At 44.3% G+C, this 27,981-nt stretch overlaps 1 protein-coding gene across 2 annotated transcripts in view; it reads right to left on the bottom strand.

Moving 5' to 3' along the window:
• LOC147031305 (uncharacterized) overlaps nucleotides 1–27,981 on the bottom strand; it is a 114,859-nt gene that overhangs the window by 45,636 nt on the left and 41,242 nt on the right. Inside the window, exon 6 of one of the 2 annotated variants that reach the window (XM_085861471.1) lies at nucleotides 3,808–4,000. In XM_085861471.1, coding sequence (XP_085717597.1) covers nucleotides 3,808–3,974 — 167 coding nt within the window. In that variant the 5' untranslated portion in view covers nucleotides 3,975–4,000. Of the gene's footprint in view, nucleotides 1–3,807; nucleotides 4,009–27,981 lie in introns of those variants that run through there. The other variant, XM_085861480.1, reaches the window with a different exon arrangement.

Raw genomic sequence — 27,981 nt, 5'->3', positions numbered from 1 at the left:
CCAGCCGCAACGCCGCTTCACAACAACAACGCCAACAGCCACGACCTTTACCGTCACATCTCGCTCTCGCAACCATCGCATCGCCGCCATTTCCGCGCCGCTTGTGGGCACCGATACTGGACTCGTGCAGGGCGCGCACCGAGCAGGGGTGCAAAAGCGCCGGCCTTTCCGAAGAAAACGGATCAAAAACGACTCACGCCCACTTCTGTTCCGTCCTATCGGTGAGCGTGGGGCGATTTGGCCCCGCCTCCAGGTACGTTGGAGTGTGGTCGCTATATGCAAATTCATGGATCAAAAAGCATTCACGCCCACTTTTCCTCGGTCCAATGGGGAGCCAGTTAGAGGTGAAGGGTCGAAGGTGAAGGGGCGAAGCCACGGGGGATATAAACGACCGCGTTCGTCAGTCAGAAGAGTTGTCGGTGGAGCTGGGAAGAAGTGGTAGTAGTCAGAGTGAAGAGGACGGAGCTGTGGAGAGGTGGCGGCGGCGAAGACGGTCGAGGGGGTGCTCGTGTCGGAGTCGGGGAGCTGCGGAGGGAGAGGCCGGCAGCGCGACCGAGGTCGTGGTGGAGACGCTCGTCGCGGGACCCGAGACAGGGAGATATCCACCCCCCCCCGAGCATCAACAACCCCCTCCTGTTTCCCCCCGCGCTGAGATAGTGCGAGAAGGGGGCCCCGTCCCCACCCCATACCAGGCAGTCCCAGCGAGGCCCGCGGAGTCGGGGCGCCAGCGCCATTTCGCGGCTCATCACCAGACGGGTAGGCCCGACGCGGTCTCGGCCCCAGGCCCGCCTCATCCTTGAGGGTGGTCCTTTTCTTTTGCTTTGGGTATATGTGTTGTCGGCGCCGTCTGTGAAGTAAAACTGCAAAAGTGTTGCCGTGTGCTCGCGTAGTCGGTAATAGATCTGCATTGTGTTTCTCTTTTATATTTGCTTTTTGTGTAATATTGTGTTTCTTCTTCGTTTACATTTGCTTTTGGTGTAATTGTATATGTGTGCTTCCCGTTCATCGTGAAATAAATGTGCTTTATGTTGAACTGTTTTCCCGCTTCGCTTCGTCTTTTCCTCTATTGAATCTCCATCTTACTTCACGTAAAGGGTTGGTCGTGGGCTAAAACGCCCGATAATTAATCGAACCGTCGAGGCCGACGATAACACCGCTCGGTTATCCCGATAGTACGGAACGGGTCGCTTAAAGTGGCCCGTGTCCGAAGTCGACCTGCGGCGAGGTGCGATCGCCCGGTCTACCCTCCGTGTGGGTACTTAGGTAGGTCGAATTTGGTGAGCAACCCTATCCCACGCGGGGGGCTGATTGGCACGATCGTGGTGAGGCCGAAAGGTCCACCCGTGACTGGTTCCCGGCGTTAGTCCGAGAGGGTCACGACGGGATTGTCCGTCCGGTGGGCGACGTGCCGCGATTCGAGTTACGTGGCCGTTCGCACGCCGGCGGGCGCGAATCCGCAACAATATATATAAGGGAGTGACTCGGCGATGAGGGCAGAGCATTCTCCGAGGTTCCTCAATTGCTCATTGGAGTTCCTGGTTTTCTGCTCTCCATGTGGCCACATGTATTGATAGATAATAAACATTTTTCTCTCAAGTATATCGATGTCCTCATGCTTCTGTGAAGGGTGATCGACGACTTGACAATTGGCACAGCGAGCAGGGGCGAGACAAGGTGGAGGAGAGGTGGGGATGGACCCTTGGTGACCAAAGAGCAAAGCTGGTGACCAATTTGAATAAGGTAAGCCTTTGTGCTGGGGAGTTTAAATTAGATACTCTCTTTCTCACCCCAGGTTTCGTCCATCCCTGCTTTTGCCCCTCGTCCTCGCCCAATAACCAGTTAAGATAAGTGTGGAGAGAATTGTTTATTGTCTATCAAGGGGTAGCTATCTTAAGGTCCGGAAAGGGGGGTTTGAGGGCCGAGGGCATATGGCTAAGGGCTGCCGCGTCAGACCCAAGAAAACTCCAGGAAGGGTTCAGCAGTGAAAATGGGAAACAACTCAGGAAAACGAGAGGAGAAGAAAGAACTTCCTCGAGATACCCCTGCCTACCAGATGTTTAAATTACATGGGATGGTAGCAGTGAGACAAGAAGATTGCTGGACAGAATGTATGGTTAAGGATAGCCTACCATGGCAAGGGGTGGGTCGTTTGACCTGCCAGTAGTGCAGAATCTGCGGAAAGAGTTGCGAAGACGCCATAGACTATCCATGAAACAAACGCCAGTAAATTGGCAGGGATTTGGGTTATGGCAAGAGGAAGTAATTGAGAGACCAAGCACAGCCAAGCAGGCAACCTTGGCGGGTAAGGTGCTGAAGCTTCAGAGTCAATTAGAAGGTGCAGAACGGCAAGTTCAGGATGCGGGAGCATCTATGCCGGCACGTCGCCAAATACCAGGACATGGCTTACCATTCCTCCCGGTGTCTGCAGCACCGGGGCAGGGGTACTCTAACACCAATACAGTACCATTAGCACCCCAACCCCCGGCATATAAACCACTCGGACTACCTCAGTCAGCTACACCGCGTCAGCTGTTCAACCCGTCATCTGGGTGACCGTATAAGTCTATATATCCTGGGATCCCACGTAAGGATTAGGATGATATATGTGTGGGGGGAAGTAAAATAACTCAAGGAGCGGTGCCCCCCATCCCCACTTATCCCATGCGAGAAATTGTTCCAGGCACGCCAGCAGTACCGGCGGCAGAAGGGGTTCAAGGAAGAGGCGCACAAGCCGCTATATTAGTATATCAACCGTTTAAGGAACATGAACTGAGATCACTGCGTGAATGAATTTTGGAATGTCAAAATGAACCGCAGACAATCCGTGATTTGATTTCCCCAATGGGTGGAAACACACTGATGTGCACACAAAGATATCGGCATCATGTGCCAGGCGATACTCTCGCCTGCAGTGTAGAGAGGTTATGTCAAAATGAAGCAAAAGTTGCTCGTGATCACTGCAGCTAAAAACAACGAAAAAGTGGGGCGGGGGGAAAGGATGCCCTGATGTGGAGTGAAGGAATGTGTGTGCTTTGCCTGAAGGGTAAAGGCTGGCGGCTTGTCTTCAATCCCACAAGCTTGTTCCAACCTACTTGAGAGAAATTTGATTGTAGACAAAATTGTTTTGATATGGCAAAAATAAAACATTTTTGTGGGAAAATTACTGTCAGAGGTAAAATAGTGAAGCTAAAAGATATTGCTTGATTCTTATCTGTTGATCACAAGTGCACTGGGATCAACATATAAAAACGACAATTCTTTGAGCATAACAAAGCTATTATGGCATCAATGTGAATGGTTAGTTGCATCATTGGCTAATTTGGTTGTGGCAGTTTGTAGTTGGATGATGTCTTGTTGGACATTGCGGTACCTCGTGTGCTGGTTAGGAGAAAGATTTAAAGTTGATGGTAAGTGTTATGGATTTGAAACGTGGCATTGAGTGAGCCAACAATGCAGATGTGGCAGAGGGCGCCACATGTTAGAGCATACAGGTACAGGTTGCTCATTATTTGAAATGCTGCAGGCAGATACATGGACGTGAGCGTGTGTGTTTTGTGTTCAGGTCAGTGCATTTTGGAACTTCCATGCTTTTTAGTTAATTGGTGAGAGGTGTGCGAAAATACATTTTTGCTTCGTTTGATAAGAGCTGAAATGGCAAAGGGAATTTCAGGAATGGGTGTGAACTGCCCCCATTAACCCTGAAACAAATGTACATTCACATGATGGGAAACAATGATCAATTTCTGTGCTGCTCTAACAAAGGTTGTCAAAGAATTTGACTCGCAGGTCAAACAAGCGCTACCAGACCTGGCTGCGGAGGAACACCATGGCATCCAGCCCAGCGACTGGGTGTACATCAAGGTGTTCAAGTGGAAGAATGCACTTGAAGGCATGTTGGACCGGACCCCACCAGGTATTATTGGTCCCCAACACAGCTGCCAAGTGAGAACGTAAGCAATGAAGAACTCACGCATCTCACTGCAAAAAGCATTCAGGAAGTCTGAAAGAGAATGAAGGAAATCCGCAAGTGGGAAAAACGTTACTGGGGATTCATGACATATGTAGCAGTGCTTCTGATTAGCATGTGCATAATTGTGATAATATGGACAATAACGGATAGTAAAGACATTGTGGGAATGTCATGGAGAGCAGAATGTTTGGCAGGTCGAGAGTAGGGGAAGCAAGGAATGGGTTGTGACAGGGTACGCAGGGCAGAAGAAGGTAAACATCGGGATCAATTGCATGAGAAAGGCGTGGATGGGACAAACAGTTATTTGACCCTTCCATATAATTATGCACCCCGTGTGATACAGGATGGATGCCCAGTAGGCACTGTACGCCTGAAATGAGGTATGGTGTTACGTGAAGGGATAACTGGACATCCACTGAAAACTTTTTCAGCAATATCTTTATATTATGCCAAGGATGGCGAAGAAAAAGTAGCCATTGAGGGACAAATTACTGGGACAAGGATAGCTATAAGGATACGAATGAATAATCTCGTGGAACCGCAGGCATCATTAAACAGTACATTTCCATGACCTAGCAGGGCACATAAGAAAGGAGGCTGCAAAGTATCATGATTACAATCCAGGATGGAAAATTGGAGCATGGTTGTAGGGATTGTTTGGAGGTTGGGGAGGAACCATCCTCTGGTTCCTGCTGACAGGATTGGCTGTGTTAATTGGAATATTCATTATATTGTCCATAATCATAGCAGCCATTATGGCTGGCTTGCAAAAGTGTGTTGCAGGAGGGCATCCGAAGTCAACACCCAAGAATCCCGAAGCCAAGCCCGAACCTGAGATGACACCCTTAGCTGGGGTGAGGGAAAAGGACTTTTCAATAAACAGGGCACTTTCCCCACACCACCCATAACCACTGTTGTACACCCCCACCCCCCCCCCCCATTACCCCTGCTCCCTATGTATCTACGTATTGCCTGCTTGTAATATGTATACTTTTATGCACCAGGCACCTGTGATTAAAGATGAGGAATTTATTCAATTGCTCATAGTGGCTAGACTTGAGAATGATGATTTGCATATAATGTTGGAAAAGGAAGATGAAAATGTAAATGTGGATGTGGACCAAGATGCTGTAGATTCTGGCATAAATGTTAAAATGGAACTGGAAATGGATGGGCATCAGTTAAGTACAAGTTCAGACTCAGATCTTGAGCCTGAGCAGTTTTTGAATGAAGATTTTACAGAGTGATTTGTTAATCAGAGGGTTTGGCACGTGATCCCATCTTTAGTGGGATAGGTGGCTCTCTCCCTGGGTGAGAACGGTGCAGGGGGAGCCTTTCGACCGTCATGGAGACCATCTGGAGATGAGAGGCTGTTGCCCGGAAGGATGGAACTCCTCCCAGGAAGTGGTCTGTCTGCACCATGGAGCTGGGTCATCTGCCTACCTGAAATAAGAAGATGCTTGGTTGTGATTTAATAAAACATTGTTTCTTAAAGTAACAATAGGAGGGAATGTTGGGATTTGTACCTTTTGGTTCACGAAAAAATATTTTCACAAAAAAATAAGTGACCACTATATTCGTTATTGGTGCGTGTCTGTCTGTCTGTCTGTCCCGAGCATAGCTCCGTGGGTTTTGATCCGATCCTGATAAAATTTTGGAGGGAGGTATCATAATCTAGTTGTGTTTTCCTGAGAATGGGCATGGTGCGCCCATTATGGGCGGAGCCACGCCCAAAAAACGTGTTTTTAGGGGGTAGCCGATTTCAATTTGCATCTTCTCCTTGGGGGTTTGTCGAATCTGACAGGGGTTTCGGTATTTAGTTAGCCCAATGGCACCTGCATAGCCCCACAAAATAATAATAAAAAAATGACCGTTTTTACAGCCATTTTTCCCTGCTGTGCAGGGGTTTGGCTTTTTGTGAGGCAATGTTTTATGGCCGGATGCCCTTCCTGACGCCAACCCTGGTCGCCTCTTACGACACACAGGGATATGGTACACCTATTCTAACCGGGGCATACACCGGGACCAGTACACTGGCACTCATTTCGCCGACCTCGGAAGGATGACAGGTTGAGTCAACCCCCTGGTGTTAATTCAGCAGCCAATGGGGCTTGAACTCAGGACACTGGGATCCCAAGCCGCCACCCTAACCACTAAGCCAACACCAGGCTACCTGCATAGCCCCACAGAGCTCGATTTTTCATTTTCGTCCCAAGGTCAAGGTCACAAACTTAGAAAATTGCGAATTTTGACATAAAAAATCATACGACTGCCCAAACTTTGAGAGCAAGGATGACAATATTTTTTATGCATAATATTGAGGTCATTCCCCACCTAAAGTCTTGAAACCATTTTGCTCTATCTCGAACACCTTGCCCGTGGCGCCCCCTTCAAGTTTGTTTTTACGCTGATTTCATCAAAGTATGGATAATCCGAGGAGTGCGAAATGCCATATAGCCTATATGACGTTATATTGTTCCTGGAATGTTCCAGAGGAAGTTTTGCAATAAAGGTCATAATCCTTGACCTTTAAAGTACACAAAGGTCAAATTTTCAAAGTTGTGGGAATCGAACCGGGTTTTCGACCTTCTTCGACGAACTAACTCCAATAAGCTATAGTACGTATCCTGTTTCCTTATTTTAATGTCTACAACATTGTTTTGTGACCTTTAAAGGTTATGCAAAGGTCAAACTTTGAAAGTTATTGAACGAAACCGGGTTTTCGACATTTTGCAGCTCATAATCACTCGTACCACATCATGTTGATCATTTTTATAACTTGGTCAAAAATTATCACATTGTCTCATCCTTGACTTCAGAAACAATCTACATCGTCAAATACCGCTCGTGAACCATTGCCGTCTCCAGACTTGTTAAATGCTTTTGTTTCTTCCCAGCAAAATCTTCCTTATCTACTTAATATACTGGTGTTGAAAGGACATAAGCCAGTTGTAAACCAGCTGATCCTTTTATGAAAGGAAGGGCTATTGTGTGCTGGAATAAGCCAATATGGCAAAAATAAACATATACAAGGGAGTGACTCGGTTATTAGGGCAGAGTATTCTCTGAGGTTCCTCAATTGCTCATTGGAGTTCCTGGTTTTCTGCTCTCCGTGTGGCCACATGTATTGATAATAAACATTTTTCTCTCAAGCATATTGACGTCCTCATGCCTCAGTGAAGGGTGATCGACGTCTCGACAAATATATATATATATATACATATATATATATATATATATATATATATATATATATATATATATATATATACATATATATATATATATATATATATATATATCTTCTTCTTCCTCTTTCGGCTTGCTCCCGTTAGGGGTCGCTACAGCGGACCAACCGTCTCCATTTCGATCTATCCTCCACATCTTCCATTGACACTCCAACCACCCGCATATCCGCCCTCACCGCATCCATGAACCTCTTCTTTGGCCTTCCTCTTCTCCTCCTGCCTGGCGGCTCCATCTTCAACATCCTTCTCCCGATATACTCCGTTTCCCTCCTGTGCACATGTCCAAACCATCTCAATCTCGCCTCTCTCACTTTGTCTCCAAACCGTCCTACCTGGGCTGTCCCTCGAATATACTCATTTCTTATCCTATCCATCCTCGTCACTCCCAACGAGAATCACAGCATCTTTAACTCTGCCACCTCCAGCTCCACTTCCTGCTTTTTGTTAGTGCCACCGCCTCCAAACCATACAACATAGCTGGTCTCACTACCGTCTTATATACTTTCCCCTTCACTCTTGCAGCTACCCTTCTGTCACAAATCACTCCTGCAACTCTTCTCCACCCACTCCATCCTGCCTGCACTCTCTTTTTCACTTCTCTCCCACACTCTCCATTACTTTGGACAGTTTATCCCAAGTATTTAAACCAATCCACCTTCCCCACCTCAACTCCTTGCAACCGCACCATACCACCACCCTCCCTCTCATTTACGCACATGTACTCCGTCTTACTCCTGCTGACTAACATTCCCCTTCTCTCCAGTGCGTACCTCCACCTCTCAAGACTCGATTCAGCCTGCTCCCTACTCTCCCTACAGATCATGATGTCATCCGCGAACATCATAGTCCACGGAGACTCCAGTCTGATCTCGTCCGTCAACCTGTCCATCACCATTGCAAACAGGAAAGGGCTCAGAGTCGATCCTTGGTGCAATCCCACTTTAACCTTAAACCGGTCCGTAATTCCGACCTCACACCTCACCGCTGTCACACTGTCCTCATACATATCCTGCACGATCCTCACATACTTCTCCACCACTCCCGACTTCCTCATAAAATGCCACAACTCCTCTCTTGGCACCCTATCATAAGCTTTCTCTAAATCCACAAGCACACAATGTAACTCCTTCTGGCCTTCCCTATACTTCTCCATCAACATTCTCAAAGCAAACATCGCATCAGTGGTGCTCTTTCCTGGCATAAACCCACATTGCTGCTCACAGATCGTCACCTCTCCTCTCAACCGAGCTTCCACTACTCTTTCCCACAACTTCATGGTGTGGCTTAACAACTTTATCCCTCTGTAATTTCCACAGCTCTGCACATCACCCTTATTCTTGAAAATCGGAACCAGTACACTTAATCTCCACTCCTCCGGCATCCTCTCACTTTCCAAGACTTTATTAAACAATCTGGTTAACAACCCCACTGCCATCTCTCCTAAGCACTTCCATGCCTCCACTGGTATACCATCTGGGCCAACCGCCTTTCTACTTTTCATCTTCTTCATATCAGTCCTCACTTCATCCTTACTGATCCACCCCACTTCCAGATTCACTATCTCCACCTCTTCCAACCTTCTCTCTCTCATTTTCTTCATTCATCAGCTCCTCAAAGTACTCCATCCACCTTCTCAACACACTCTCCTCGCTCGTCAGCACATTCCCATTTGCGTCCTTTATCACCCGAACCTGCAGCACATCCTTCCCAGCTCGGTCCCTCTGTCTTGCCAATCGGTATAAATCCTTTTCCCCTTCTTTTGTATCCAACGTCTCATACAGCTCGTCATATGCCTTTTCCTTGGCCTTTGCCACCTCTCTTTTTGCTTTTCGACGCCACTCCCTTGTACTCCTGCCTACTTTCTTCATCTCTCTGACTATCCCACTTCTTTTTCGCCAACCCCTTCTTCCTTATACTTTCCTGTACTTCCTCATTCCACCACCAAGTCTCCTTATCTTCCTTCCTCTGTCCAGATGTCACACCAAGTACCTTCCTAGCTATCTCCCTCACAACTTCTGCTGTCATTGCCCAATCATCCCACCCATCTTTACCACCATCCAACGCCTGTCTCATCTCTTCCTTAAATTTCACGCAACAGTCTTCCTCCTTCAGCTTCCACCATCTGGTCCTTGGTTCAGCCCTCACTCTCTTCCTCAACCTCACCTCTAAAGTCATCCTACAGACCACCAATCGATGCTGTCGAGCTACACTCTCCCCTGCCACCACCTTACAGTCACTAATCTCTTTCAGGTTGCATCTCCTGTTTAAGATGTAATCCACCTGTGTGCACTTTCCTCCACTCTTGTATGTCACCCTGTGTTCCTCCTTCTTCTTGAAATACGTATTTACCACTGCCATTTCCATTCTTTTTGCAAACTCTACCACCATTTGCCCTTCCACATTTCTCTTGTTGAGACCGTACCTCCCCATCACCTCCTCATCCTCTTTATTCCCTTCCCCAACATGTCCATTGAAATCTGCTCCAATCACCACTCTTTCATCCTTGGATACACTCTCCACCACTTCATCTAACTCACTCCAGAAATCTTCTTTATATTCCATCTCACACCCCATATGTGGGGCATATGCACTGATGACATTCATCATCACCCCTTCAATTTCCAACTTCACACTCATCACTCGGTCAGACACTCTCCTCACCTCCAATACCCTCTTGACATAATCTTCCTTCAGGATTACCCCGACACCATTTCTCCTCCCATCCACACCATGGTAGAACAGTTTGAAACCACCTCCAATGCTCCTCGCCTTACTCTCCATCCACTTGGTCTCTTGTACACACAGTATGTCCACCTTTCTTCTCTCCATCATATCAGCCAACTCTCGCCCTTTGCCAGTCATCGTCCCAACATTCAGAGTTCCAACTCTCACCTCCACACTTCTACCCTTCCCCCTCTCCCACTGCCTCCGGACTCGCCTTCCACGTCTCCTTCTCCTCCTTCACCCAGCAGTAGCACAATTTCCACTGGTACCCTGCTGACCACCGGTACCGGTGGCGGTCGTTGGTAACCCCGGCCTCGACCGATCCGGTATGGAAATTCGTTTTGTTGTCCGCATAATGATTTGGCATAGGTTTTTACGCCGGATGCCCTTCCTGACGCAACCCTGGTCACCTCTTACGACACACAGGGATATGGTACACCTATTCTAACCGGGGCATACACTGGGCCCAGTACAACTGGTGCTCATTTCGCCGACCTCGGAAGGATGGCAGGCTGAGTCAACCCCCTGGTGTTTTCGACTTGGTTTTTTTTTATATATATACATATATATATATACATATATATATATATATATATATATATACATATATATATACATATATATATATATATACATACATATATATATATATATATATATATATATATATATATATATATATATATATACATATATATATATATATACATATATATATACATATATATATATATATACATACATATATACATATATATACATACATATATATATTTACATACATATATTAATTCAGTGTCCCAACGGGGCTTGAACTCAGGACCTCTTGGGTCCCAAGCCACTGCCCTAACCACTGCGCCAACACCAGGCATTTTATATATATATATATATATATATATATATATATATATATATATATATATATATATATATATATATATATATATATATATATATATATATATATATATATATATATATATAGATACATACATACATACATACACACACACACACACACACACACACACACACACACACACACACACATAGATATGTATGTATAGTCAACGAAAGAAGCATGCTGACTCTATGACAAGATCATGGCATCATGCTCATAAATTACACCAACACATCACCTCCAAACTAGGAGGTATCCATGGTCCTCAAGCCTTTGCAGACTGAGATTAAAGCCTATGGTCACAGATAGACGAACGAAGAGATGTCGATCAAGATTTTGCCCTTGTTGTGGGCTCATCAGGACAACATACTGTGAATCGTTTATTTGTGATCATATTAGGCTCATCTTACTATAATTCACCGTCTGTCTGTCCTTGGTACCGCAAAAACAGCTGAACCAATCGCAACCATTTTTGGGTGTGTAATCCTGGGATCCCTTGTAGTAAAATACGCATAAATATAATAACATGACCCCTTGATAACTCCTGCATGGAGCGGGTGTTTCTAGTTAATACAACTGATTCGAAGCCCCGAACTTGATGAGGCAGCAGGGAACAGATGGCAGATCCCATCACAACGCTTGCTGCACGACCCGCCAGCAACAAGTGTTGCCTGCCACGCGAGCACATTGTCTCTGCCCTGCTGATCACAAGTTAGAAGGTTGACAGCCAAGAACATTAAATTCAACTAAAGAAACACGCTGACTCCAATCTCAGTCTGCAAAGGCTTGAGGACCATCCGGATGCATCCTAGTTTGGAGGTGATGTGTTGGTGTAATTTATGTGCATGACGTCATCATCTTGTCATGGAGTCAGCATGCTTCTTCCGTATAGGACTACGTCGAATGGAGATCGGGGGAGTGCGGTTCTGTAAAACCGTCACTCCTCCGAGGCAATGGCACTCAACATATAGCGATCCTAAGACAGTTATTTCATGAGTATTTGTTTAGTTAGTCCTTTCCAAATGTCTAGTGGGTAAATGGTAAAGATGCATTGCGTAGGGCTTTGAATTTGGTCTTCAATACTCTATTCTTTCTTTTCTTTTATTGTAGTAATGCTTTACTTTACCTCATACACAAACTACGCAAGCACGCATGCAGCATGAGGGTGACGCCAAGAGCGCAAGAAGACACAGTGAATATAATTTGCATACGCGCGCCATTTTACATTTAAACTGTGCGCCAAAATCCAACTGCCGCCTCACCTCAGACCCTTATTCTGCTCACCACAATGCTGCAACATAACCACTCCCCATGTCTTCTAAAAATCCCCACAATAACTTACGTCCACACTTTCACCACAAACGCCACAACTACGATAATCTACCCCAACCTCTTCACCAGAATTCAACATGTATAACCATCCATCCCAATCGCTTCACCACAAATGCCACAATGCTTCTCTCACCTTATAACCACCGCAACTGCCATCAATCCCTTGGACGCTCACCACAGTCTCCGAGGATGCCAAAGGAGCAAGGTCAATGAGAATCGGGGTGTTTTGGCATGTAACTCGAAGCGCAGGCGTGTACTGGGGTTCATTCGAAGATGTACGGATAGCTCTGGGTTTTCCTCAAATAACCACACTTAAATGGAGTCCAGAATATGTTCGGGGCCAGAGGGCGCTTCCAAAAGACTCTCGCCCCATGTTAATTATGGAGTTCCGACATATGGCACAGCACAAGAGCGAATTAAACCATTTTCGATTCCGAAGCCTGGTGGGGCATGGCTATGGCATGGGGCGGGGCGACTGCTATGTGCCAACGGGGGAGCTCGGAAACACCGACAGGATTGTTTGATCTGATTCATAGCTCTTCCCTCGCTCAGACTCCATAAAAGGAGTAATTCGGCTAGATAGCGCTTGCACTTCCTTCGCCCTGGCTCCACAGGTGGTCACCCAAGAACTCTCCAGCGTCCGAGCGAAATCTCGCCACAAGTCAGCATGACCAGGAGGAAAGGGCAGAGCAGCCAAGCAAGGAGATCGGTGTGGAGCAAGCGATTGCCAGAACGGGCCGGGATCACCCTCGGGTCATCGACGCTCAGTTTTCAGATGCATCCAGCAGCCAGCATTCATATTTACAGACCCTCACACATCTCCGTTAAAGTCTTTCTCTCAAGCTTCTTCTCTTCCATCTATGTCTTGTCCACTGTGGACACAAGACAATTGGCAAGGGCTCGTCCCGAACAACCATTCTTTTCAGAGTGACCTCACTGACTCACACCTCTCACACCACACCGCACGATATGCTGTACATTCGCAACTCTCAGTCCCACACCATTGACATCTTCAGTTTTCCTCCCTCCACTCCCTTCCTCAGCGATTGGGTTGTGCCGGTCCGCCAACCGCGCCAGGTACCACAAAGTCGCTTCTCCTCAACTGCCTCTCCTCTTTCTGGGCTATCTCTAATTTTCCTCGGGTGTATGTATGTGATGGTGTCTGTCATGTATAGTGAAAGTTAAAACTATATAAGTTTATCGGGGTAAATCTGCACTGTCTTATTTTGTGAATATTGCATTTCTTTTGTCGTACCCACCAATTCCTTGCTTTTCCCTGCTGTACATCTGTGAATAAACCCATATTGTGCCACATAATTTCCCTCGTTTTGTTAAAATTAATTTGCTTCGTTATAAATGTATAATGTTTTTTTTCTTTTCATTTTCCTCTTTTCCTCCATTGGTCCAGTGTTGTCCGCACATTAGCATAGCCAGGAAGTTATACCTCCAAAATCTACTTTTGAGCTGGTGTGTACTTGGCAGCTCCGCTTGACTGCAACTGATACGGTAAGTAACGCAAGTACGCAATGAGGGCGCGATTCTCCGATAAGGCGACTGTGTGTTCCCAGTTAAACGGTAGTCAGATGGAGGACACTGGGTCATGTGGTCAAATTATTGGCATTCGCGGTCAATTAGCGACCTGCCGCAACACAAACTTATTCGTGTGCGACGGCCTGCGATTCCCGGTGAGTCCGGGGAGAAGCCAGGGACATTCCCTCCCTCGTAGTATCCCCGCAACCCTGGCGCCGCAACAATATGCATGTTTGCATGTGTGTGTGTGTGTGTGTGTGTGTGTGTGTGTGTGTGTGTGTGTGTGTGTGTGTGTGTGTGTGTGCGTGTGTGTGTGTGTGTGTGTGTGCGTGTGTGTGTGTGTGTGTGTGTGTGAAGGCTCTTCTGGCTAAAAGTTGCATAAGCTACACCTATTTTGCACCAAATTAACTATTCTGCACAAGATTAGCAGAGCTACAGCTCTCTACATCTCCGTACGATTTTACTACAGTCATGACCGGGAGGACAATTTAATTCTCAATTTTATAGATCAGTCCATCCCAAAGAGGGAACTTCCACAGATACATGCTTTGGGCTTGTTGGCTCTCGTCAGTGTGGAGCAGAAGCCCCTCCCCAGGGAGGGAAGGATGAGCCATTGGGGTGTCATGTGTCAGAGTGGTGACCTGTCCAGGAGTGTGTCTCCAAGCCAATGGAAAACTGCCTTGGCAACCTGATGTGTCTGAAGACACGAAATGAATAGTTCTTCATATTCTTCTTCGTTTTGGTGAAAAGAAACCAAGCTTTCATTCACATTGACAAGAATATTCAAAAACTTGTGATCATTACAACTCAAAGTAAACTACACATGAACGAGTATGAGGTGTTGTTGTAGCTAACCCATCACAATTACAAATCAAATTGTTGACTCATTGTCAGGTGTTCCTCTCCACACATCTATCAATCTAAACTCTTACCTTTCGTACAGCGGAATACATATCTATTAGGATTAACTGTTTGAATTGATTTGGGGTAGTGAATTCAACCAAGCGTTGAATTTTTTTTTTTTTTGGATACCTTGTCGAGGCTCGTGTGAGAGCGAACACACAACGCAGAGCAAGAGGTGCATGAGACAAGAGGGGCAGGAGTGGGAAGGACAAAACAGTGGGGAACAGAGACATTAGGAGATCTGTGGAAAGGAGAGGGATGGGGTGGGGAACATGGGGAATAGAAGATGGACATTACAGGGACTTTCAGGAAGGAAAGCAGGTAATTTGAAGGAGGTGGGCTTGGGTGGATTATCGGGGGTAGAAAAGATGGAGGATTTGTAGAGGGTATGATAAGAGGTGGTGGTGAACAGTTGTTTGGAAGGTCTGGAGGGAAGAATGGGATTGAACAGAGTGAGGGAGTTTATTCCAAAGGCAGGAAAAAAGAGGAATGAAAGAGTGAAGGTGAGCAGTGATTCGTGATTTTGGGAGTTTTACCAAAAGGGGGTTGTTGGCGGACCTTGAGCGACCTGCGGAAATGTGGTGGGGACAAATCGCAGAGAGAGCTGGGGGGGCGAGGCTGGAGAGGAGACAGGAGAAGACAGAAAGACCACCGACCAGCCTGCAGTGAGAGAGTGAGAGGCCCAAAGACTCAGCCTCATTGCGGGAGATGCAAATGATCCAAAATGCCTTGGTTTCCACAGTGTGAAGCCGAGAAAGGTGGGAGGCAGGAGCACCAGCCCAGAGGGGAGAGCAGTACTCCATCACGCTGCGGACGAAAGGTTTGTAAGTGGTCAGGTGCTCAGGTGGGCCGAGGAAGGACTTTGCACGACGGAGGATTCCCAGTCGGTGACTGGCTTTGGAGGCGAGGTTTGAAATGTGGCTTTCCCAGGAAAGTTCATGGCAGATAGTGAGACCCAGAAGCTTGAAAGAAAGGACTTCTTCCAGAGGATTGTTGAGAAAGTGGATAGGGGGGGGGGGGTTTCTAAACGGTCCTTTCGGAGAGACATAGTGAGAGTGTGACATTTGTCCGGATTGAAAGACATGTTCCACGTGTTGGACCAGTTTGTGATTTTATCCAGATCTGCAGTGAGCGAAGAAGCTGCTGCTTGCCGGTCTGAGGGATGACTGATGGTACGGCGGAGGGTGGAATCATCAGCAAAGAGATATAGAGGATTTTCCAGAGAGTCGGATAGATCATTGATGAAAACCAGAAAAAGAATAGGGCCCAGAACGCTACCTTGAGGAAATCCAGCCTGGACAGGAAGAGGGGATGAAAGAACTCCATTTATGGCCACACGTTGACTGCGACAGGAGAGGAAGTCTGCGAGCCATGAGTGGAGATGGCCTTGGATATCATAGGAAGAGAGTTTGCTGAGCAGGGCAGGGTGCCAGACTGTGTCAAAAGCACGTGATATGTCCAGGGATACGGCTCGGATTTCCTGTCTGGCATTGAGGACCTCCATCCATTATTTGGAGAGCAGAAGCAGCATATCCAGGGTCGAGTGACCTGGTCTGAAACCAAATTGATGATGGGAAATCAAGCCATTGGAGAAGAGGAAGGATTTAATGTCTGAAGCGGTGATGGATTCCATAACCTTGCTGATGATTGGGAGAAGGCTGATTGGTCTGCAGTTTCAGGGATCTGTTTTTGCACCTTTTTTATGCAGGGCAGTAATGTTTGCTGATTTCCAAGCAGATGGCACATGACCTTGAGCAAATGAGAGGGTGAATAGAACAGAGAGAGGGTGAGCAAGAGCAGAAGAGCAGGTTTTTAGGACACGTGGGCTGATGCTGTCTGGACCGGTTGCAGAATCTGAGTCGAGGTTTGACAGCAAGCTCTCCACCTTGTCAGGAGAAAAGGACACAGAGTCCAGGGACAGTTGGGTGCGACTGGGTAAGGTGGGTGGAGAAAGTGATGGGTTTTGGACACAAGATTTAGCTGCAAACACCGAGTTTCAGCATTCAGCCTTTTCATGAGCGGTATCAGCAGTGTGGCCATTTGAGGTAAGGAAGGGGATGGAGGGGGAACATACACCAGAAACAGATTTGATTCGATGCCACCAGGATTTTGAGGAGGGAGAGAGGTTTGAGAGTTTAGACTTGAGATTGGAAAGATGTTGTTTTCTGGCTCTCCTGAGGGTAGATACACACTTGTTCCGAGCTTTATGGAAGGAACTGAGATTGCCCTCAGTTGGGTTTGCTTTCCATGAGGAAAAGGCAAGTTGTTTCAGGACAACTGCCTCACCACAAGCTTCAGTGAACCAAGGGCAGGAGGAAGGGTAGGACAACTGAAGGCGAGAGGGGATAAATCTGTGCATGAGGGAGAGCAAGTTTCTTTGAAAGAATTCCCAGGATGAGTTGATGGTGGAGAAAGTAGCGATAGGAGACCAGTCTATAAGTTTGATGGCTGCTTGGAGACCCTCCCAGTCGGCTTGAGTGAAATGTCAGACTCGACGGCGGTGAGGTGGTTCTCTGATAATAGCCAGAGAGATGTCCACTTTGACAAGGACGTGGTCAGAAGAACCGATTGGAGCAAAGGAAGAGCAGCAGATATTGCCAGGGAAATTTGTCAAAATGAGATCCAGAAGAGATGGAGTACCATTGGTTGAGATCTGGGTCGGGAAGTTGACCGATTGAGTTAGTCCCAATGTGTAATTGCATATTAGGATTAAAGACTGGAGACAAACACCGCCCAGATATGACCAACGTCCAGACACATATGGAGATAACCACTGTCCCGACATAACCACCGTCCGGATACGTGCAATCATAACCACAGTCCGGGTATGTCCAGAGGTAGGGACAGAGGGAGGGAGAGAGAGTGAGGAAGGGAGAGAGAGAGAGAGAGAGAGGGGGGTGGGGGTAGGAGGGTTACAGAGAGAATATGTTATGCTTTATGAACAACACACACACATACATTAGTGCTTGGCCACTTATGTGCAGAGATAACCACTGTTCCAACCCCTTTCTCTCTCTCTGTCCCATCCTCACTCTACCCCTCTTAATACAGTTCAGCACCCTCCTCCCACCTCTCTCTCTCTCTCTCTCTCTCTCTCTCTCTCTCTCTCTCTCTCTCTCTCTCTCTCTCTCTCTCTCTCTCTCTCTCTCTCTCTCTCTCTCTCTCTCCCCCTCTCTCTCTCTGTCTCTCTTCCCCCTCTCTCTTTCTCTGTCTCTCTTCCCCCCTCTCTCTCTGTCTCTCTTCCCCCCTCTCTCTCTCTCTCTCTGTCTCTCTTCCCCCCTCTCTCTCTCTCTCTCTTCCCTCTTCTCCTTCTCTCTGTCTCTGGATGTATCCAGACAGTGTTTATCTCCACACGTACCATCCAGAATTTCAATTAACAAATTTTAAAAACAACGTTCCATGATAGACGTTTCAATGAGATGTGCTGTCAATCATCGTGACAGGTGGAAAAAATTTGGCTCGGTAATTTAGAAAACATGTTCATATGGCAAACGGCTTGGAATTCGGGTGTTATCAAATATATTTTGTTTTGAAACTCACAAAGAGAAACTATATAACCTTTGTAAAGCACACCCGGTTCATATAAAATTACCAAATCCTTCAGAAACAGTCATGAGGATAAAGAAAAACATGATCGCTCGTATGCCGCTGAGGGTAAATGTTAAAACTTCAACCACCCATCATCATCTTTAGATATAGGATGAAACTTTGCCACCACGGCACCCGAAACCAAGCATGCAGGCATGCACACACACCTGCGGAGAGTCCCTTTTGACTGTACATCCCGATCTGGACATGAACTGTTCCGCTATCAACTGTAGGGTGCTTGGCAAGTGGTTTAAGCATCCAAGCAGGCACTCCAATTAAATGGTTGATAAGGAACGGCTGGCTTTGCAAGTGATAGCAAGCTGATTAGCAGTGACAAAAAACTAAATATCGCCAATTTGCTTACATTTTCAGATCTCACTTCAGATTTCGAGTTATTTCATCCACATGATCCGATCCTTAAAACTCAAGTTATATTTCGATGATGTACTTAAATTTGTCCGCGAGATTAGATTGTTGAAAATCGCATCATACAAAGCATTAAATCGCTCCAAGCTCCTAATTTGAAAGCTATAGCACTTACAAAAGTGATGTCTACAGTAATTCGTAGGTAGACAATGTAGATCAGGCATTCGATGATATCACTAAGGAGAGTGAAAAACATTTTTTGAGTGCTTCATCGTTAAGAAATCGTTGCGTTGCGGGATTTAAGAAATCGTTAAGAAATCATCGTTAAGAAACCTGTTCCAAATGAAGGCATGGTTGAGTCAAGTCAAAAAACATGCTGGCTTCAGACCCCAGCAAGGTAACCCAGGATGCACCCCATCGAGAGTGAGATGGCCAAGGATGCGCCTGATAAAAGATATAATTAAATAAGGCTGTTAATTATCTTCAAAAGGGGTGTTTTAATGAGCCCAAACACCTAATTTTCACTCATGCACTTCCTTGGAGTTCTCTTAGTATGCATGCAAAGTTTCAGGTTGCTAGGTTTCATGGTTTTGGAGGTATGGAGGACACACACACACACACACACACACACACACACACACACACACACACACACACACACACACACACACACACACACACACACACACACACACACACACACTGACATTTATTATTGTACATAATCAAAGACAATATGTGGGATGACAAAAAACAAACTTATCAAGAGCGTTGCTTGAAGCTAACAATTAAGCAAGGAGGAGGTTCAATTAATGTTTGGGGTGTATATTGTCAAGTGGTGTTGGAAAATTGCTGAAAATTGATGGTATATTGACTGCAGCAATGCACAAGTAAATTTTAATCCACAATGCTATCCCCAATGGTGAAAGATTTATTGGTCCAAACTTCATCTTACAGTGACATAATGATCCAAAACACTCAGCTGGAGTAATTACGACATATTTGCAAAAGAAAGATGAAGCTATAGTCCTTCAAGGCATGGAGTGTCCCCATCTTAGCCCAGATTTAAATATCATTGAAGCTGGATGGGACTATTTGGACAAAGAAAAGGTAAAAAAAGAATCCCATAAAATTAGATAATCTTTGGAAGGTCTTGGAAAAAGTGTGGAACACCATTCCACAAAAATTTAAAACCAAATTATTTGAAAGTGTCCCGAGAAGAATTTCAATGGTTTTGAAGGAAAAGGGTGGACATACTCGCCACCCTAACCCTAACCCTAACCCGAACAGCTTGCCATACAGAACATATACAGCAAGTCACCAATTTACGTCATGGATGTGTACCTTAAAACTGCGATGTTAAATGAAACGATGTTATTCAGAGACAATTTTCCTAAATACATAGTGTTGTAATGCAGGGATGTATTGCCAGGGAAAAAAACATTTGGTCACATTCAATTAACTTAACCTTCACTTCAGTAAATATGAGACAAAACAAAAAAACATCAATACAGAACACGATTGAAATAAGGCCAAAAAAAAAAAAATGTTGCATTGGCGTAACGGGTCACTGAAAAATAGGGGAGGTCGGTCGGGATCTTTTTTTTTTTCTTTTTTTTCCTAATAAATCCCTCCCAAAATCTCCCCCGGCTCGAGTACCACCCTTTTTGTCGGCGGGTTCTGTCCGAAACACTTCCGGGTTTTTGCGATCGCGATCGCAATCAACAAGATACTTGAAAACGATAGCAAAACAACAAAAATAGCAATAAAATAGGGTCGGCAAAATTTTTCGATAGCAAAAAGACAAAAAAAAAACGTAGGGTCGGGCGGGTTACGCCAATGCAACATTTCTTTTTTTTGGCCTAATGTATGTACATAAATAGATAATTTAATAAGATGAAATAGTATAAGATGAACGGATGTACACTGTACTAAAAAATTTCGAACGACATTATATCGGACTAGTTCGACGTAAATAAACTATTGTCCGAGAATGTGTTAACGGCGTTCTTTCAAAACGACACAAACCAACTCAATGTCAATTAGCAACTTACTGTATATTTTTATTATGACTTACTTGTGAAGATCATCATCCGAATCCGAATGGACATATATGGCCTGTGTTTGAACGACTCACAAACATGTTCAACATCCTCACCACTTGTGTTTGGCTGGCCTGCCCCTTCACCTGCTTTATGCTTCCAGTCTCCATAAACTTTATGTGCCTCTCACAAATCGTTTTTCTCGATGGTGGCTGCCTTCCATAGGTTGTCCTGAAGCTTCACTAAATCGGTGCAGCTTATTAGGTCTCTATAAACGAGGCAACGCACTGTGCTTTTTCTAGTAGCGCTGCAATTTGCAGTAAATATGACGTTACATGTCACGTGAGGCACCTGGAAACAAAGAAAAGTCAATGAAACCGAGAAATCTTCTTTCCCTGGCAGCAAACCGCATTGTTATCCTATTTCATTATTCGTTTTTTTACGGTAATTTTACGGAACGGTAATTTGTGGACACCCTGTAATTTTGGTGTGCCTTGGACGATTGTATCTCTTTCATAGATATTTTGAATGGCCCCAGGTATACACAGACTAAAGAAGTTAAATGGTCAAAAATGCTTAGCGTTTGCTCTCTGTTGGAGGTCAACAATCTTTGGCAATTTCAATGATGTAGTGATCTATTGCTTCCAAAAGCATTTCTTCCACCTTTACAGGTGATGGGTTATATATATATATATATATATATATATATATATATATATATATATATATATATATATATATATATATATATATATATATATATATATATATAATATTATATATGATTTATTGAATAATGTTGTACATACATGGACATTCTGATTTAGATTATTATCCGAATATCATTCCTGAATTTTACAGGATGGGAGTGATAAAAAAAAATTTGCCCATTGTACATTGTCGTTAGGATAACAGATGTTTCATTAACATTTAATGTGTATCATTTGTAAGCATTGTGCTTACATTATTGTGGCAGCAATTTGTACTTCAGCCCTTCAAAAGTGAACCAAGTTGGAAAGCGTCAAAAAACACTTGAAAACATTTCAAGACAAGTTCAGACAATTTATCCCTGGATTTTTGCCAGCAGTTGTTGCAACTGCTTGAAATTCCATCACCAGATGATTCAAATATAGATTCAGCCCTGCTCAAGCTGCCACTACAGGGTTAGCAAGCTAAAAACTGAAAATCTGGGAATCAGGCCCTCAGGTATCGTGAGGACAGACGGACTGATGGCACATGATGACAATACCTTCTCTGGAATGTAAATTTCAGATAAGCTAAAAATTACAATGAAGGATTGTTTGCTCAACTTTCGAGTTTCCCTTGTAATTTTTTTCAAGCAATTATGTTTGTGGAAGAGCTTGTACATGAATTATCTACAAGACACAAATATTTGAAGACATTGCTCGTCAAAGATTGACTAAACTTGAAAGACATTTAGAGGCTTTGCTCGTCAATACATTTTTGGTATCTGAGCCTGACATCTCGTATTATGATTGATGTACTCCAAGAGGTGTTCAAAATAAATGAAAAGCGAGAAGGCGTCTTAAAATGCAAAGCCCATCCACATGTATTTAAACTAACGATGATGAAAACAACAGCTTAAAAACAACAACAACTTATTTCTCCATATTCTCATTATAAAGATTTGTTGAAAATTTCATGACAAAAGTTGAAATTGTCAATAAAGAAACATGGAAGTGATTACAAAATCCAGCCATCTCACACAGTGGCAGACAGGCTAATAAGGCCTATTTGTACTTCCTGTGACTTTGCTCTTTTGACCCAATTATTAATTAGTCTTCTCCATATTCTCATAAGAAGGGTTTCTTGAAATTTGATGACAAAAGCTACAATGGTAAAAAGGTTATGGTCTGGACACACACACACACACACACACACACACACACACACACACACACACACACACACACACACACACACACAAAACCCCATCTCCCGCTCTGTAATGCACAGGCGAACTATAAAAGCCATATGCAGACTGCAGTTATTGCAGTTATCAATATTGCTGTTAGGTGTTAATGTCAGCCAAACAGAAAGGTCAATGAATGAGATTTACAATCGCTCATGATGCGCCATTTTTAAAATTTGTTTTACACGATGTAAGTATTGTCAGACGTGTGTATCCACACATGAGGGAGTGCACATGCCACAATGCATACATGGGACGAACAAATGGTGAAATCAAACGAATATACCACTGGGTGTGGATGCTTACATCAACTCATTCTCCCACCCAATCTAATGGTCACACAACCTCCCTGGCTCTTCCCACTAATGACAGAAAGAATGACACCCTCATGCTAGTTCTATCAATTTGATAAAATAAATTAGCACATTGAAATTATACTGAGAGGAATAATAATTACAATTGTCTATTGTAAATATTACCAAAAAGACACGAGGCACAAATGTGATGAGCCTCCACAAATGACCACGCATAAAACACTAAATCAGAACTATATTGTAACCATCTCCCCACTATGGTCATGGACTTGTATCAACTGAGTCGAAGATCTGGTAATGAAGAGAGTATAAAAAAATAATAATAAACCCACCAAGGAAAATAAAATAACAGGGGAGCAAGATGTGGTTAGATTTGAGCAGAATTCCACACAGGTGATTGCAGGATTGGGTCATGCCCCAGGACAGCCTAACGAGCAGGAAAACAGATGCATCCCTCCTCTTATGGCACCACCACAGGTCAGTTGGAGACATTAACCCAACCCTCTTATTTGCTTTGAAAATCTCTCTCTCCATCTCTCTCTATCCCGATTTTTCATCCCCTTGATCATTGTCCAACTGTTGTCCCACTGCCTCACTGTCAGTTCCCAACCTCTGTCACCTTGTTCTTTCATGAGTCTTGATATTGTAAAGAAAATAAATCCCCATCCATATTCTACCTCCATTGCATATTCAGAAAGTTAGTATGTAGACACTGCCTTGTAACCAATACACATAGACATCACAAAAGAAGAAGTGGTTGAGGTCAGCGAAGGGTGGCAATCTAGCTCTCATCCATGCCCCAATATATTGATCCTGATCAGTCGCATGACCCTAAAGATTATAGAAGGGCTATGTTGGTCTTTCTGTTGGCAAATTGGTGATAAGTTGACCTGTTAGTGTTCCCATATGAACCACTGACTCATGATGTAGTTCATGATGTCATGAACCCAGGTTCAAATCCCATATATTTGTGATTGTCTACTCATGTCTTTGCCTTGCATGTAATTTATGTTTAAGCTCCTCGATGAGCCTTATATCAGTGTGAAAAACAAGGACTTGGCAATGACCATCACATCTCTGGGCCAGGGCTAGTAAGGGCTGGAATTTGCAAATTGGCGAGGTTGCCTTGGAGAACTCACCAACTATTCATCGAAAAACACCGTGGGATATTTTTAAAACACTTCTAACAGCTGGGTCATTAGAATAATGTTCACTCCAATGGAAAGGACACCATTTGTTGTAAACACCAGTTTGACAAGTTATTCTGTCGTGGCCAAAAATATTGGCACCCTTCCACTTTTTTCAAATAATGCATCATTTCTTCCAGAAAATTACTGAAATTAAAAAATATTTTGGTATCCACAAATGTATTTCTTTGGTTTGGAGTGGAACGAAACAAAAAAATCTGAAAAAAATACCAAATCTTCGCTTATTCAACACAGAAATCCTAAAATGGCCCGGACAATGATTGACACCTTTTAGAGGTTGTTAGAAATAATTAGATTTCAAGCAGGTGATTCTCCTTCACTCTGGAATTGAACTCACCTGTGGTGAGTTGCAGGTGCCTGCAATATAAAAGTCACTCCTTCAACCAGTTTGAATAGCAAAAAGGAGTCATTCTGCTGTTTTGTGTCACTGTGTGTACCACAATGAGTATGGAGAAAAGAAAGAAAACCAGAGAATTGGGTGAGGAGGTCAGACACAAGATTGTAGCCAATCATGGACAATCTCAAGGCTACAAGTCCATCTCCAGAGACGTTGGTGTTCCTGTGTCCACCGTACATAATTTTATCAGGAAGTTTAAGGCCCATGGCACTGTCGCCAACCTCCCGAGATGTGGCCACAAGAAAAAAAAACTTGATCGAAGATTGCAGCGAAGGATTGTTCAAATGGTGGAGAAAGCACCTCGATCAACTGCAATACAGATTCAAGCTGACTTTTAGACACAAGGTATGACAGTTTCAACTCACACCATCTGTCACCAACTCAATGAAAGGGGGTTATATGGTAGGAGACCCAGCAGGACCCCACTGCTGTGAGAGAGACATAAGAAAGCCCAACTGGAGGAGTTTGCCAAAATACACCTGAACAAGCCAAAATCCTTCTGGGAGAATGTCATGTGGACAGATGAGACCAAAGTAGAGCTTTTTGATGAAGCACATCATTTCTATGTTTACAGAAAACAAAATGAAGCCTTCAAAGAAAAGAACATCTTCCCTACAGTTAAACATGGAGGAGGTTCAGTGATGTTTTGGGGTTGCTGTGCTGCCTCGGGCACTGGGTGCTTTGAATGTGTGCATGGCATCATGAAATCAGGAGATTACCAAGGCATTTTGAAGCACAATGTTCAACCCAGTGTCAAAAAGCTGGGTCTCCGTCGAAGGTCATGGCTCTTGCAGCAGGATAATGACCCCCAAACACACTTCAAAAGGCACCCACGAATTGTTCAAGATAAAACAATGGACTGTACTGAAGTGGCCAGCAATGAGTCCAGATCTAAATCCCATTGAACACCTGTGGACAACAGTTGGGAGAAGGCACCCTTCAAATCTGGGAGAACTGGAGCAGTTTGTACAAGAAGAGTGGGACAAACTGTCAGTGGAGAGGTGTAGGAAGTTCATTCATGGCAAAAGGAAGTGCTTGACTGCAGTTATTTTGTCCAAAGGTTGTGAGACCAAATATATAAAGTCTTGGGTGTGAATAAGTTTGTCAATGCTATTTCTTTTTATTTTCTGATTGAAAAGGATATATTAAGTTCTGGATAAAAAATAAAGCTTCCAGAACATCAACAATGAAATAAAGAATTGTGGAGACAAAATACTTTTGTCATTTTCAACTTGTTTTTCGAGAAATTTGTGAGTTATTTGAAAAAAGTGCAAGGGTGCCAATATTTTTGGACTTAACTGTCGTCAGGTCGATAACTGAACTCAGGCTGAACATCTCAAAACCAAGTGAATACTGAAACATATGTACCATCCTCAAAAGACATAAAAATAGCAATAAGATTTTATATATATATATATATATATATATATATATATATATATGTATATATATATATATATACATTATACTGTATATACAGTATATATTGTAATCAATCGATCATTTCACTTTTTTGTTGTGAGAACCTCGTTCATATAGCTCTTTAAATGTCTTACGAGATGTAGGAATGTCACACCGGCGTGCTTTAATGGTAAAAATAGCGAGTTCTTGGTTAGGCGACGACAAGGTGAGCAAGGAATCATGGTGTCTGGAGTAATACCTCCCAGTAACCTCACAAAATCTTGAAGTATGTTTGTCAGTAACATAGAACCCCCTTTTCCATCTCTATGGTGTAAAAGAGACACCTGGCATAAAAGAAGACAAAGAAATCTATTGAAATTACTTGTCAAGTTACAAAGAATACTCACTTCAATTGCAGTACGGACACAAAAAGCATTTCATTATAGCCAACAGTACACGATGACCAGGGGTGTATTTTTGTATACAATGTCGAGGCTCATGGAAGTACTATAATGTAGAATGGATGAGGACATAGCAGAACAAAAGTAACAGTAGAAAGAAATGGTGTTGGGGGGGTGGTGGGGGGGTGGGGGGAAAACACCAACAGCAGAGTTGAGAGACAGAATAGAGGGAGACTTGGAGAGATAAGGGATGTGGGGAAGAATGAGGGCTAGGGGAGGACACATGAGGTTGACAAGATAGATGTAGCTGTGAACTCTCAGAGACTGAGGAAGTTGTTGTTTTCACAGGTGGGAACAATAGTCGAATGAATGAGTGGAGGTGGGTAGTGATTTGGGATTTTGAGAGTTTCACCACAAGGGTGTTACTGGCAAACCGCCTGCTTCCTGCAACAACATGGAAGGGGGAATGGAGCACGAAAAGGGTGAAGGTGCAAGACCAGAAAGGATGTAGTGGAAGACAGAGAAACCACCGACCTGTCTACAATGAGAAACTGATAAGTCCATAGACCCAGCTCCATCACAGAAGATTCGAATGATCTTGTAAGCCTTGGTTTCCATGGTGTTAAGCTGAGCAAGGTGTGAGGCAGGGGTGTCAGCCCAGAGGTGAGAGCAGTACTCTGTCAAGCTGCAGATCAAGGCCTTGAATGTGGATAAATGTTCCAGTGTGCCAGGAAATATGGAGAATGGCCAGTCAGCGACTGGCTTTGGCGGTCAACTTTGAAATGTGGTTTGCACAAACAAAAGTTTTGGCCGATAGGCCCAAACGTTTGAGTAACTGAACCTCAAGAGGATTGTTAAGAAAGTAGATCAGAGGGTTCACCAGACAGTTCTTTTGTGGAGACAGAGTGGGTGAGTGTGTGATTTGTTTGGACTCAAAGACATATTCTTCGTGCTTGACAAGCTTGTCATTTTATCAAGGTCTGCAGAGAGGAAAGAGGCTGCTGCCTACCTCCAGTATCTGAAGGATGAGGGATATAACTGCAGAGGGTGGAGTCATCAGCAAAAAGACAAACAAGATTTTTCAGAGTGTCAGAGAGCTCGTTCATGATTAAGAATACGATGGGACCCTGAACCCTGCCTTTGGGCATTCTGGCCTTGACAGGGAGAGGAGAGGATCCTGACGAGAGTGACATATTGGCTATGAGAATGGAGAAGTCAAGTACGCCATGAGTGGAGGTGGCCTTGGATACCATAGACATAAAGTTTACATATCAAGGTGTGGTGCCAGACCAAAGTAGAATGACCCAGTCTGAATCCAAACTGATGATCTGACATCAGGCCATTAGAAAAAAACTGAAAGAACGATGATGAATTCCATGAGCATGCTTATGATTGGAAGGAAGCTGATACAGTAGGTCTGGAGTTAGGGGATTGGTTTTTGCATCATGTTTATGGAATGCAAAGTTCTTGGGTCATTTTCATACAGATGGAAGATGGCCTAGGGCAAACAATCGGGTGAACAGAGCAGAAAGTGGTTGTGCAAGAGCAGCAGAGCAGGTTTTTAGGAGACGTGCGCTGATACAGTCTGGGCCATTTGCAGAATTAAAGTCAAGGGTTGCAAGAAACTTCTCCACCTTCTCAGTTGAAAAAGACAGAGTTTAGGAGCAATTAGGTGTGACTGGGTTGGGTGGGTAGAGAGAACAAGGGGTTGGAGACATTAGAT

This window comes from Eptatretus burgeri, chromosome 2 (genome assembly GCF_056783735.1).
Source record: "Eptatretus burgeri isolate ZD-2024b chromosome 2, Ebu_testis_v1, whole genome shotgun sequence".
Lineage (NCBI taxonomy): Eukaryota > Metazoa > Chordata > Myxini > Myxiniformes > Myxinidae > Eptatretus > Eptatretus burgeri.
The sequence above is the reverse complement of the archived record's forward strand: the minus strand, read 5'-3'. Positions and strand labels throughout refer to the sequence as shown.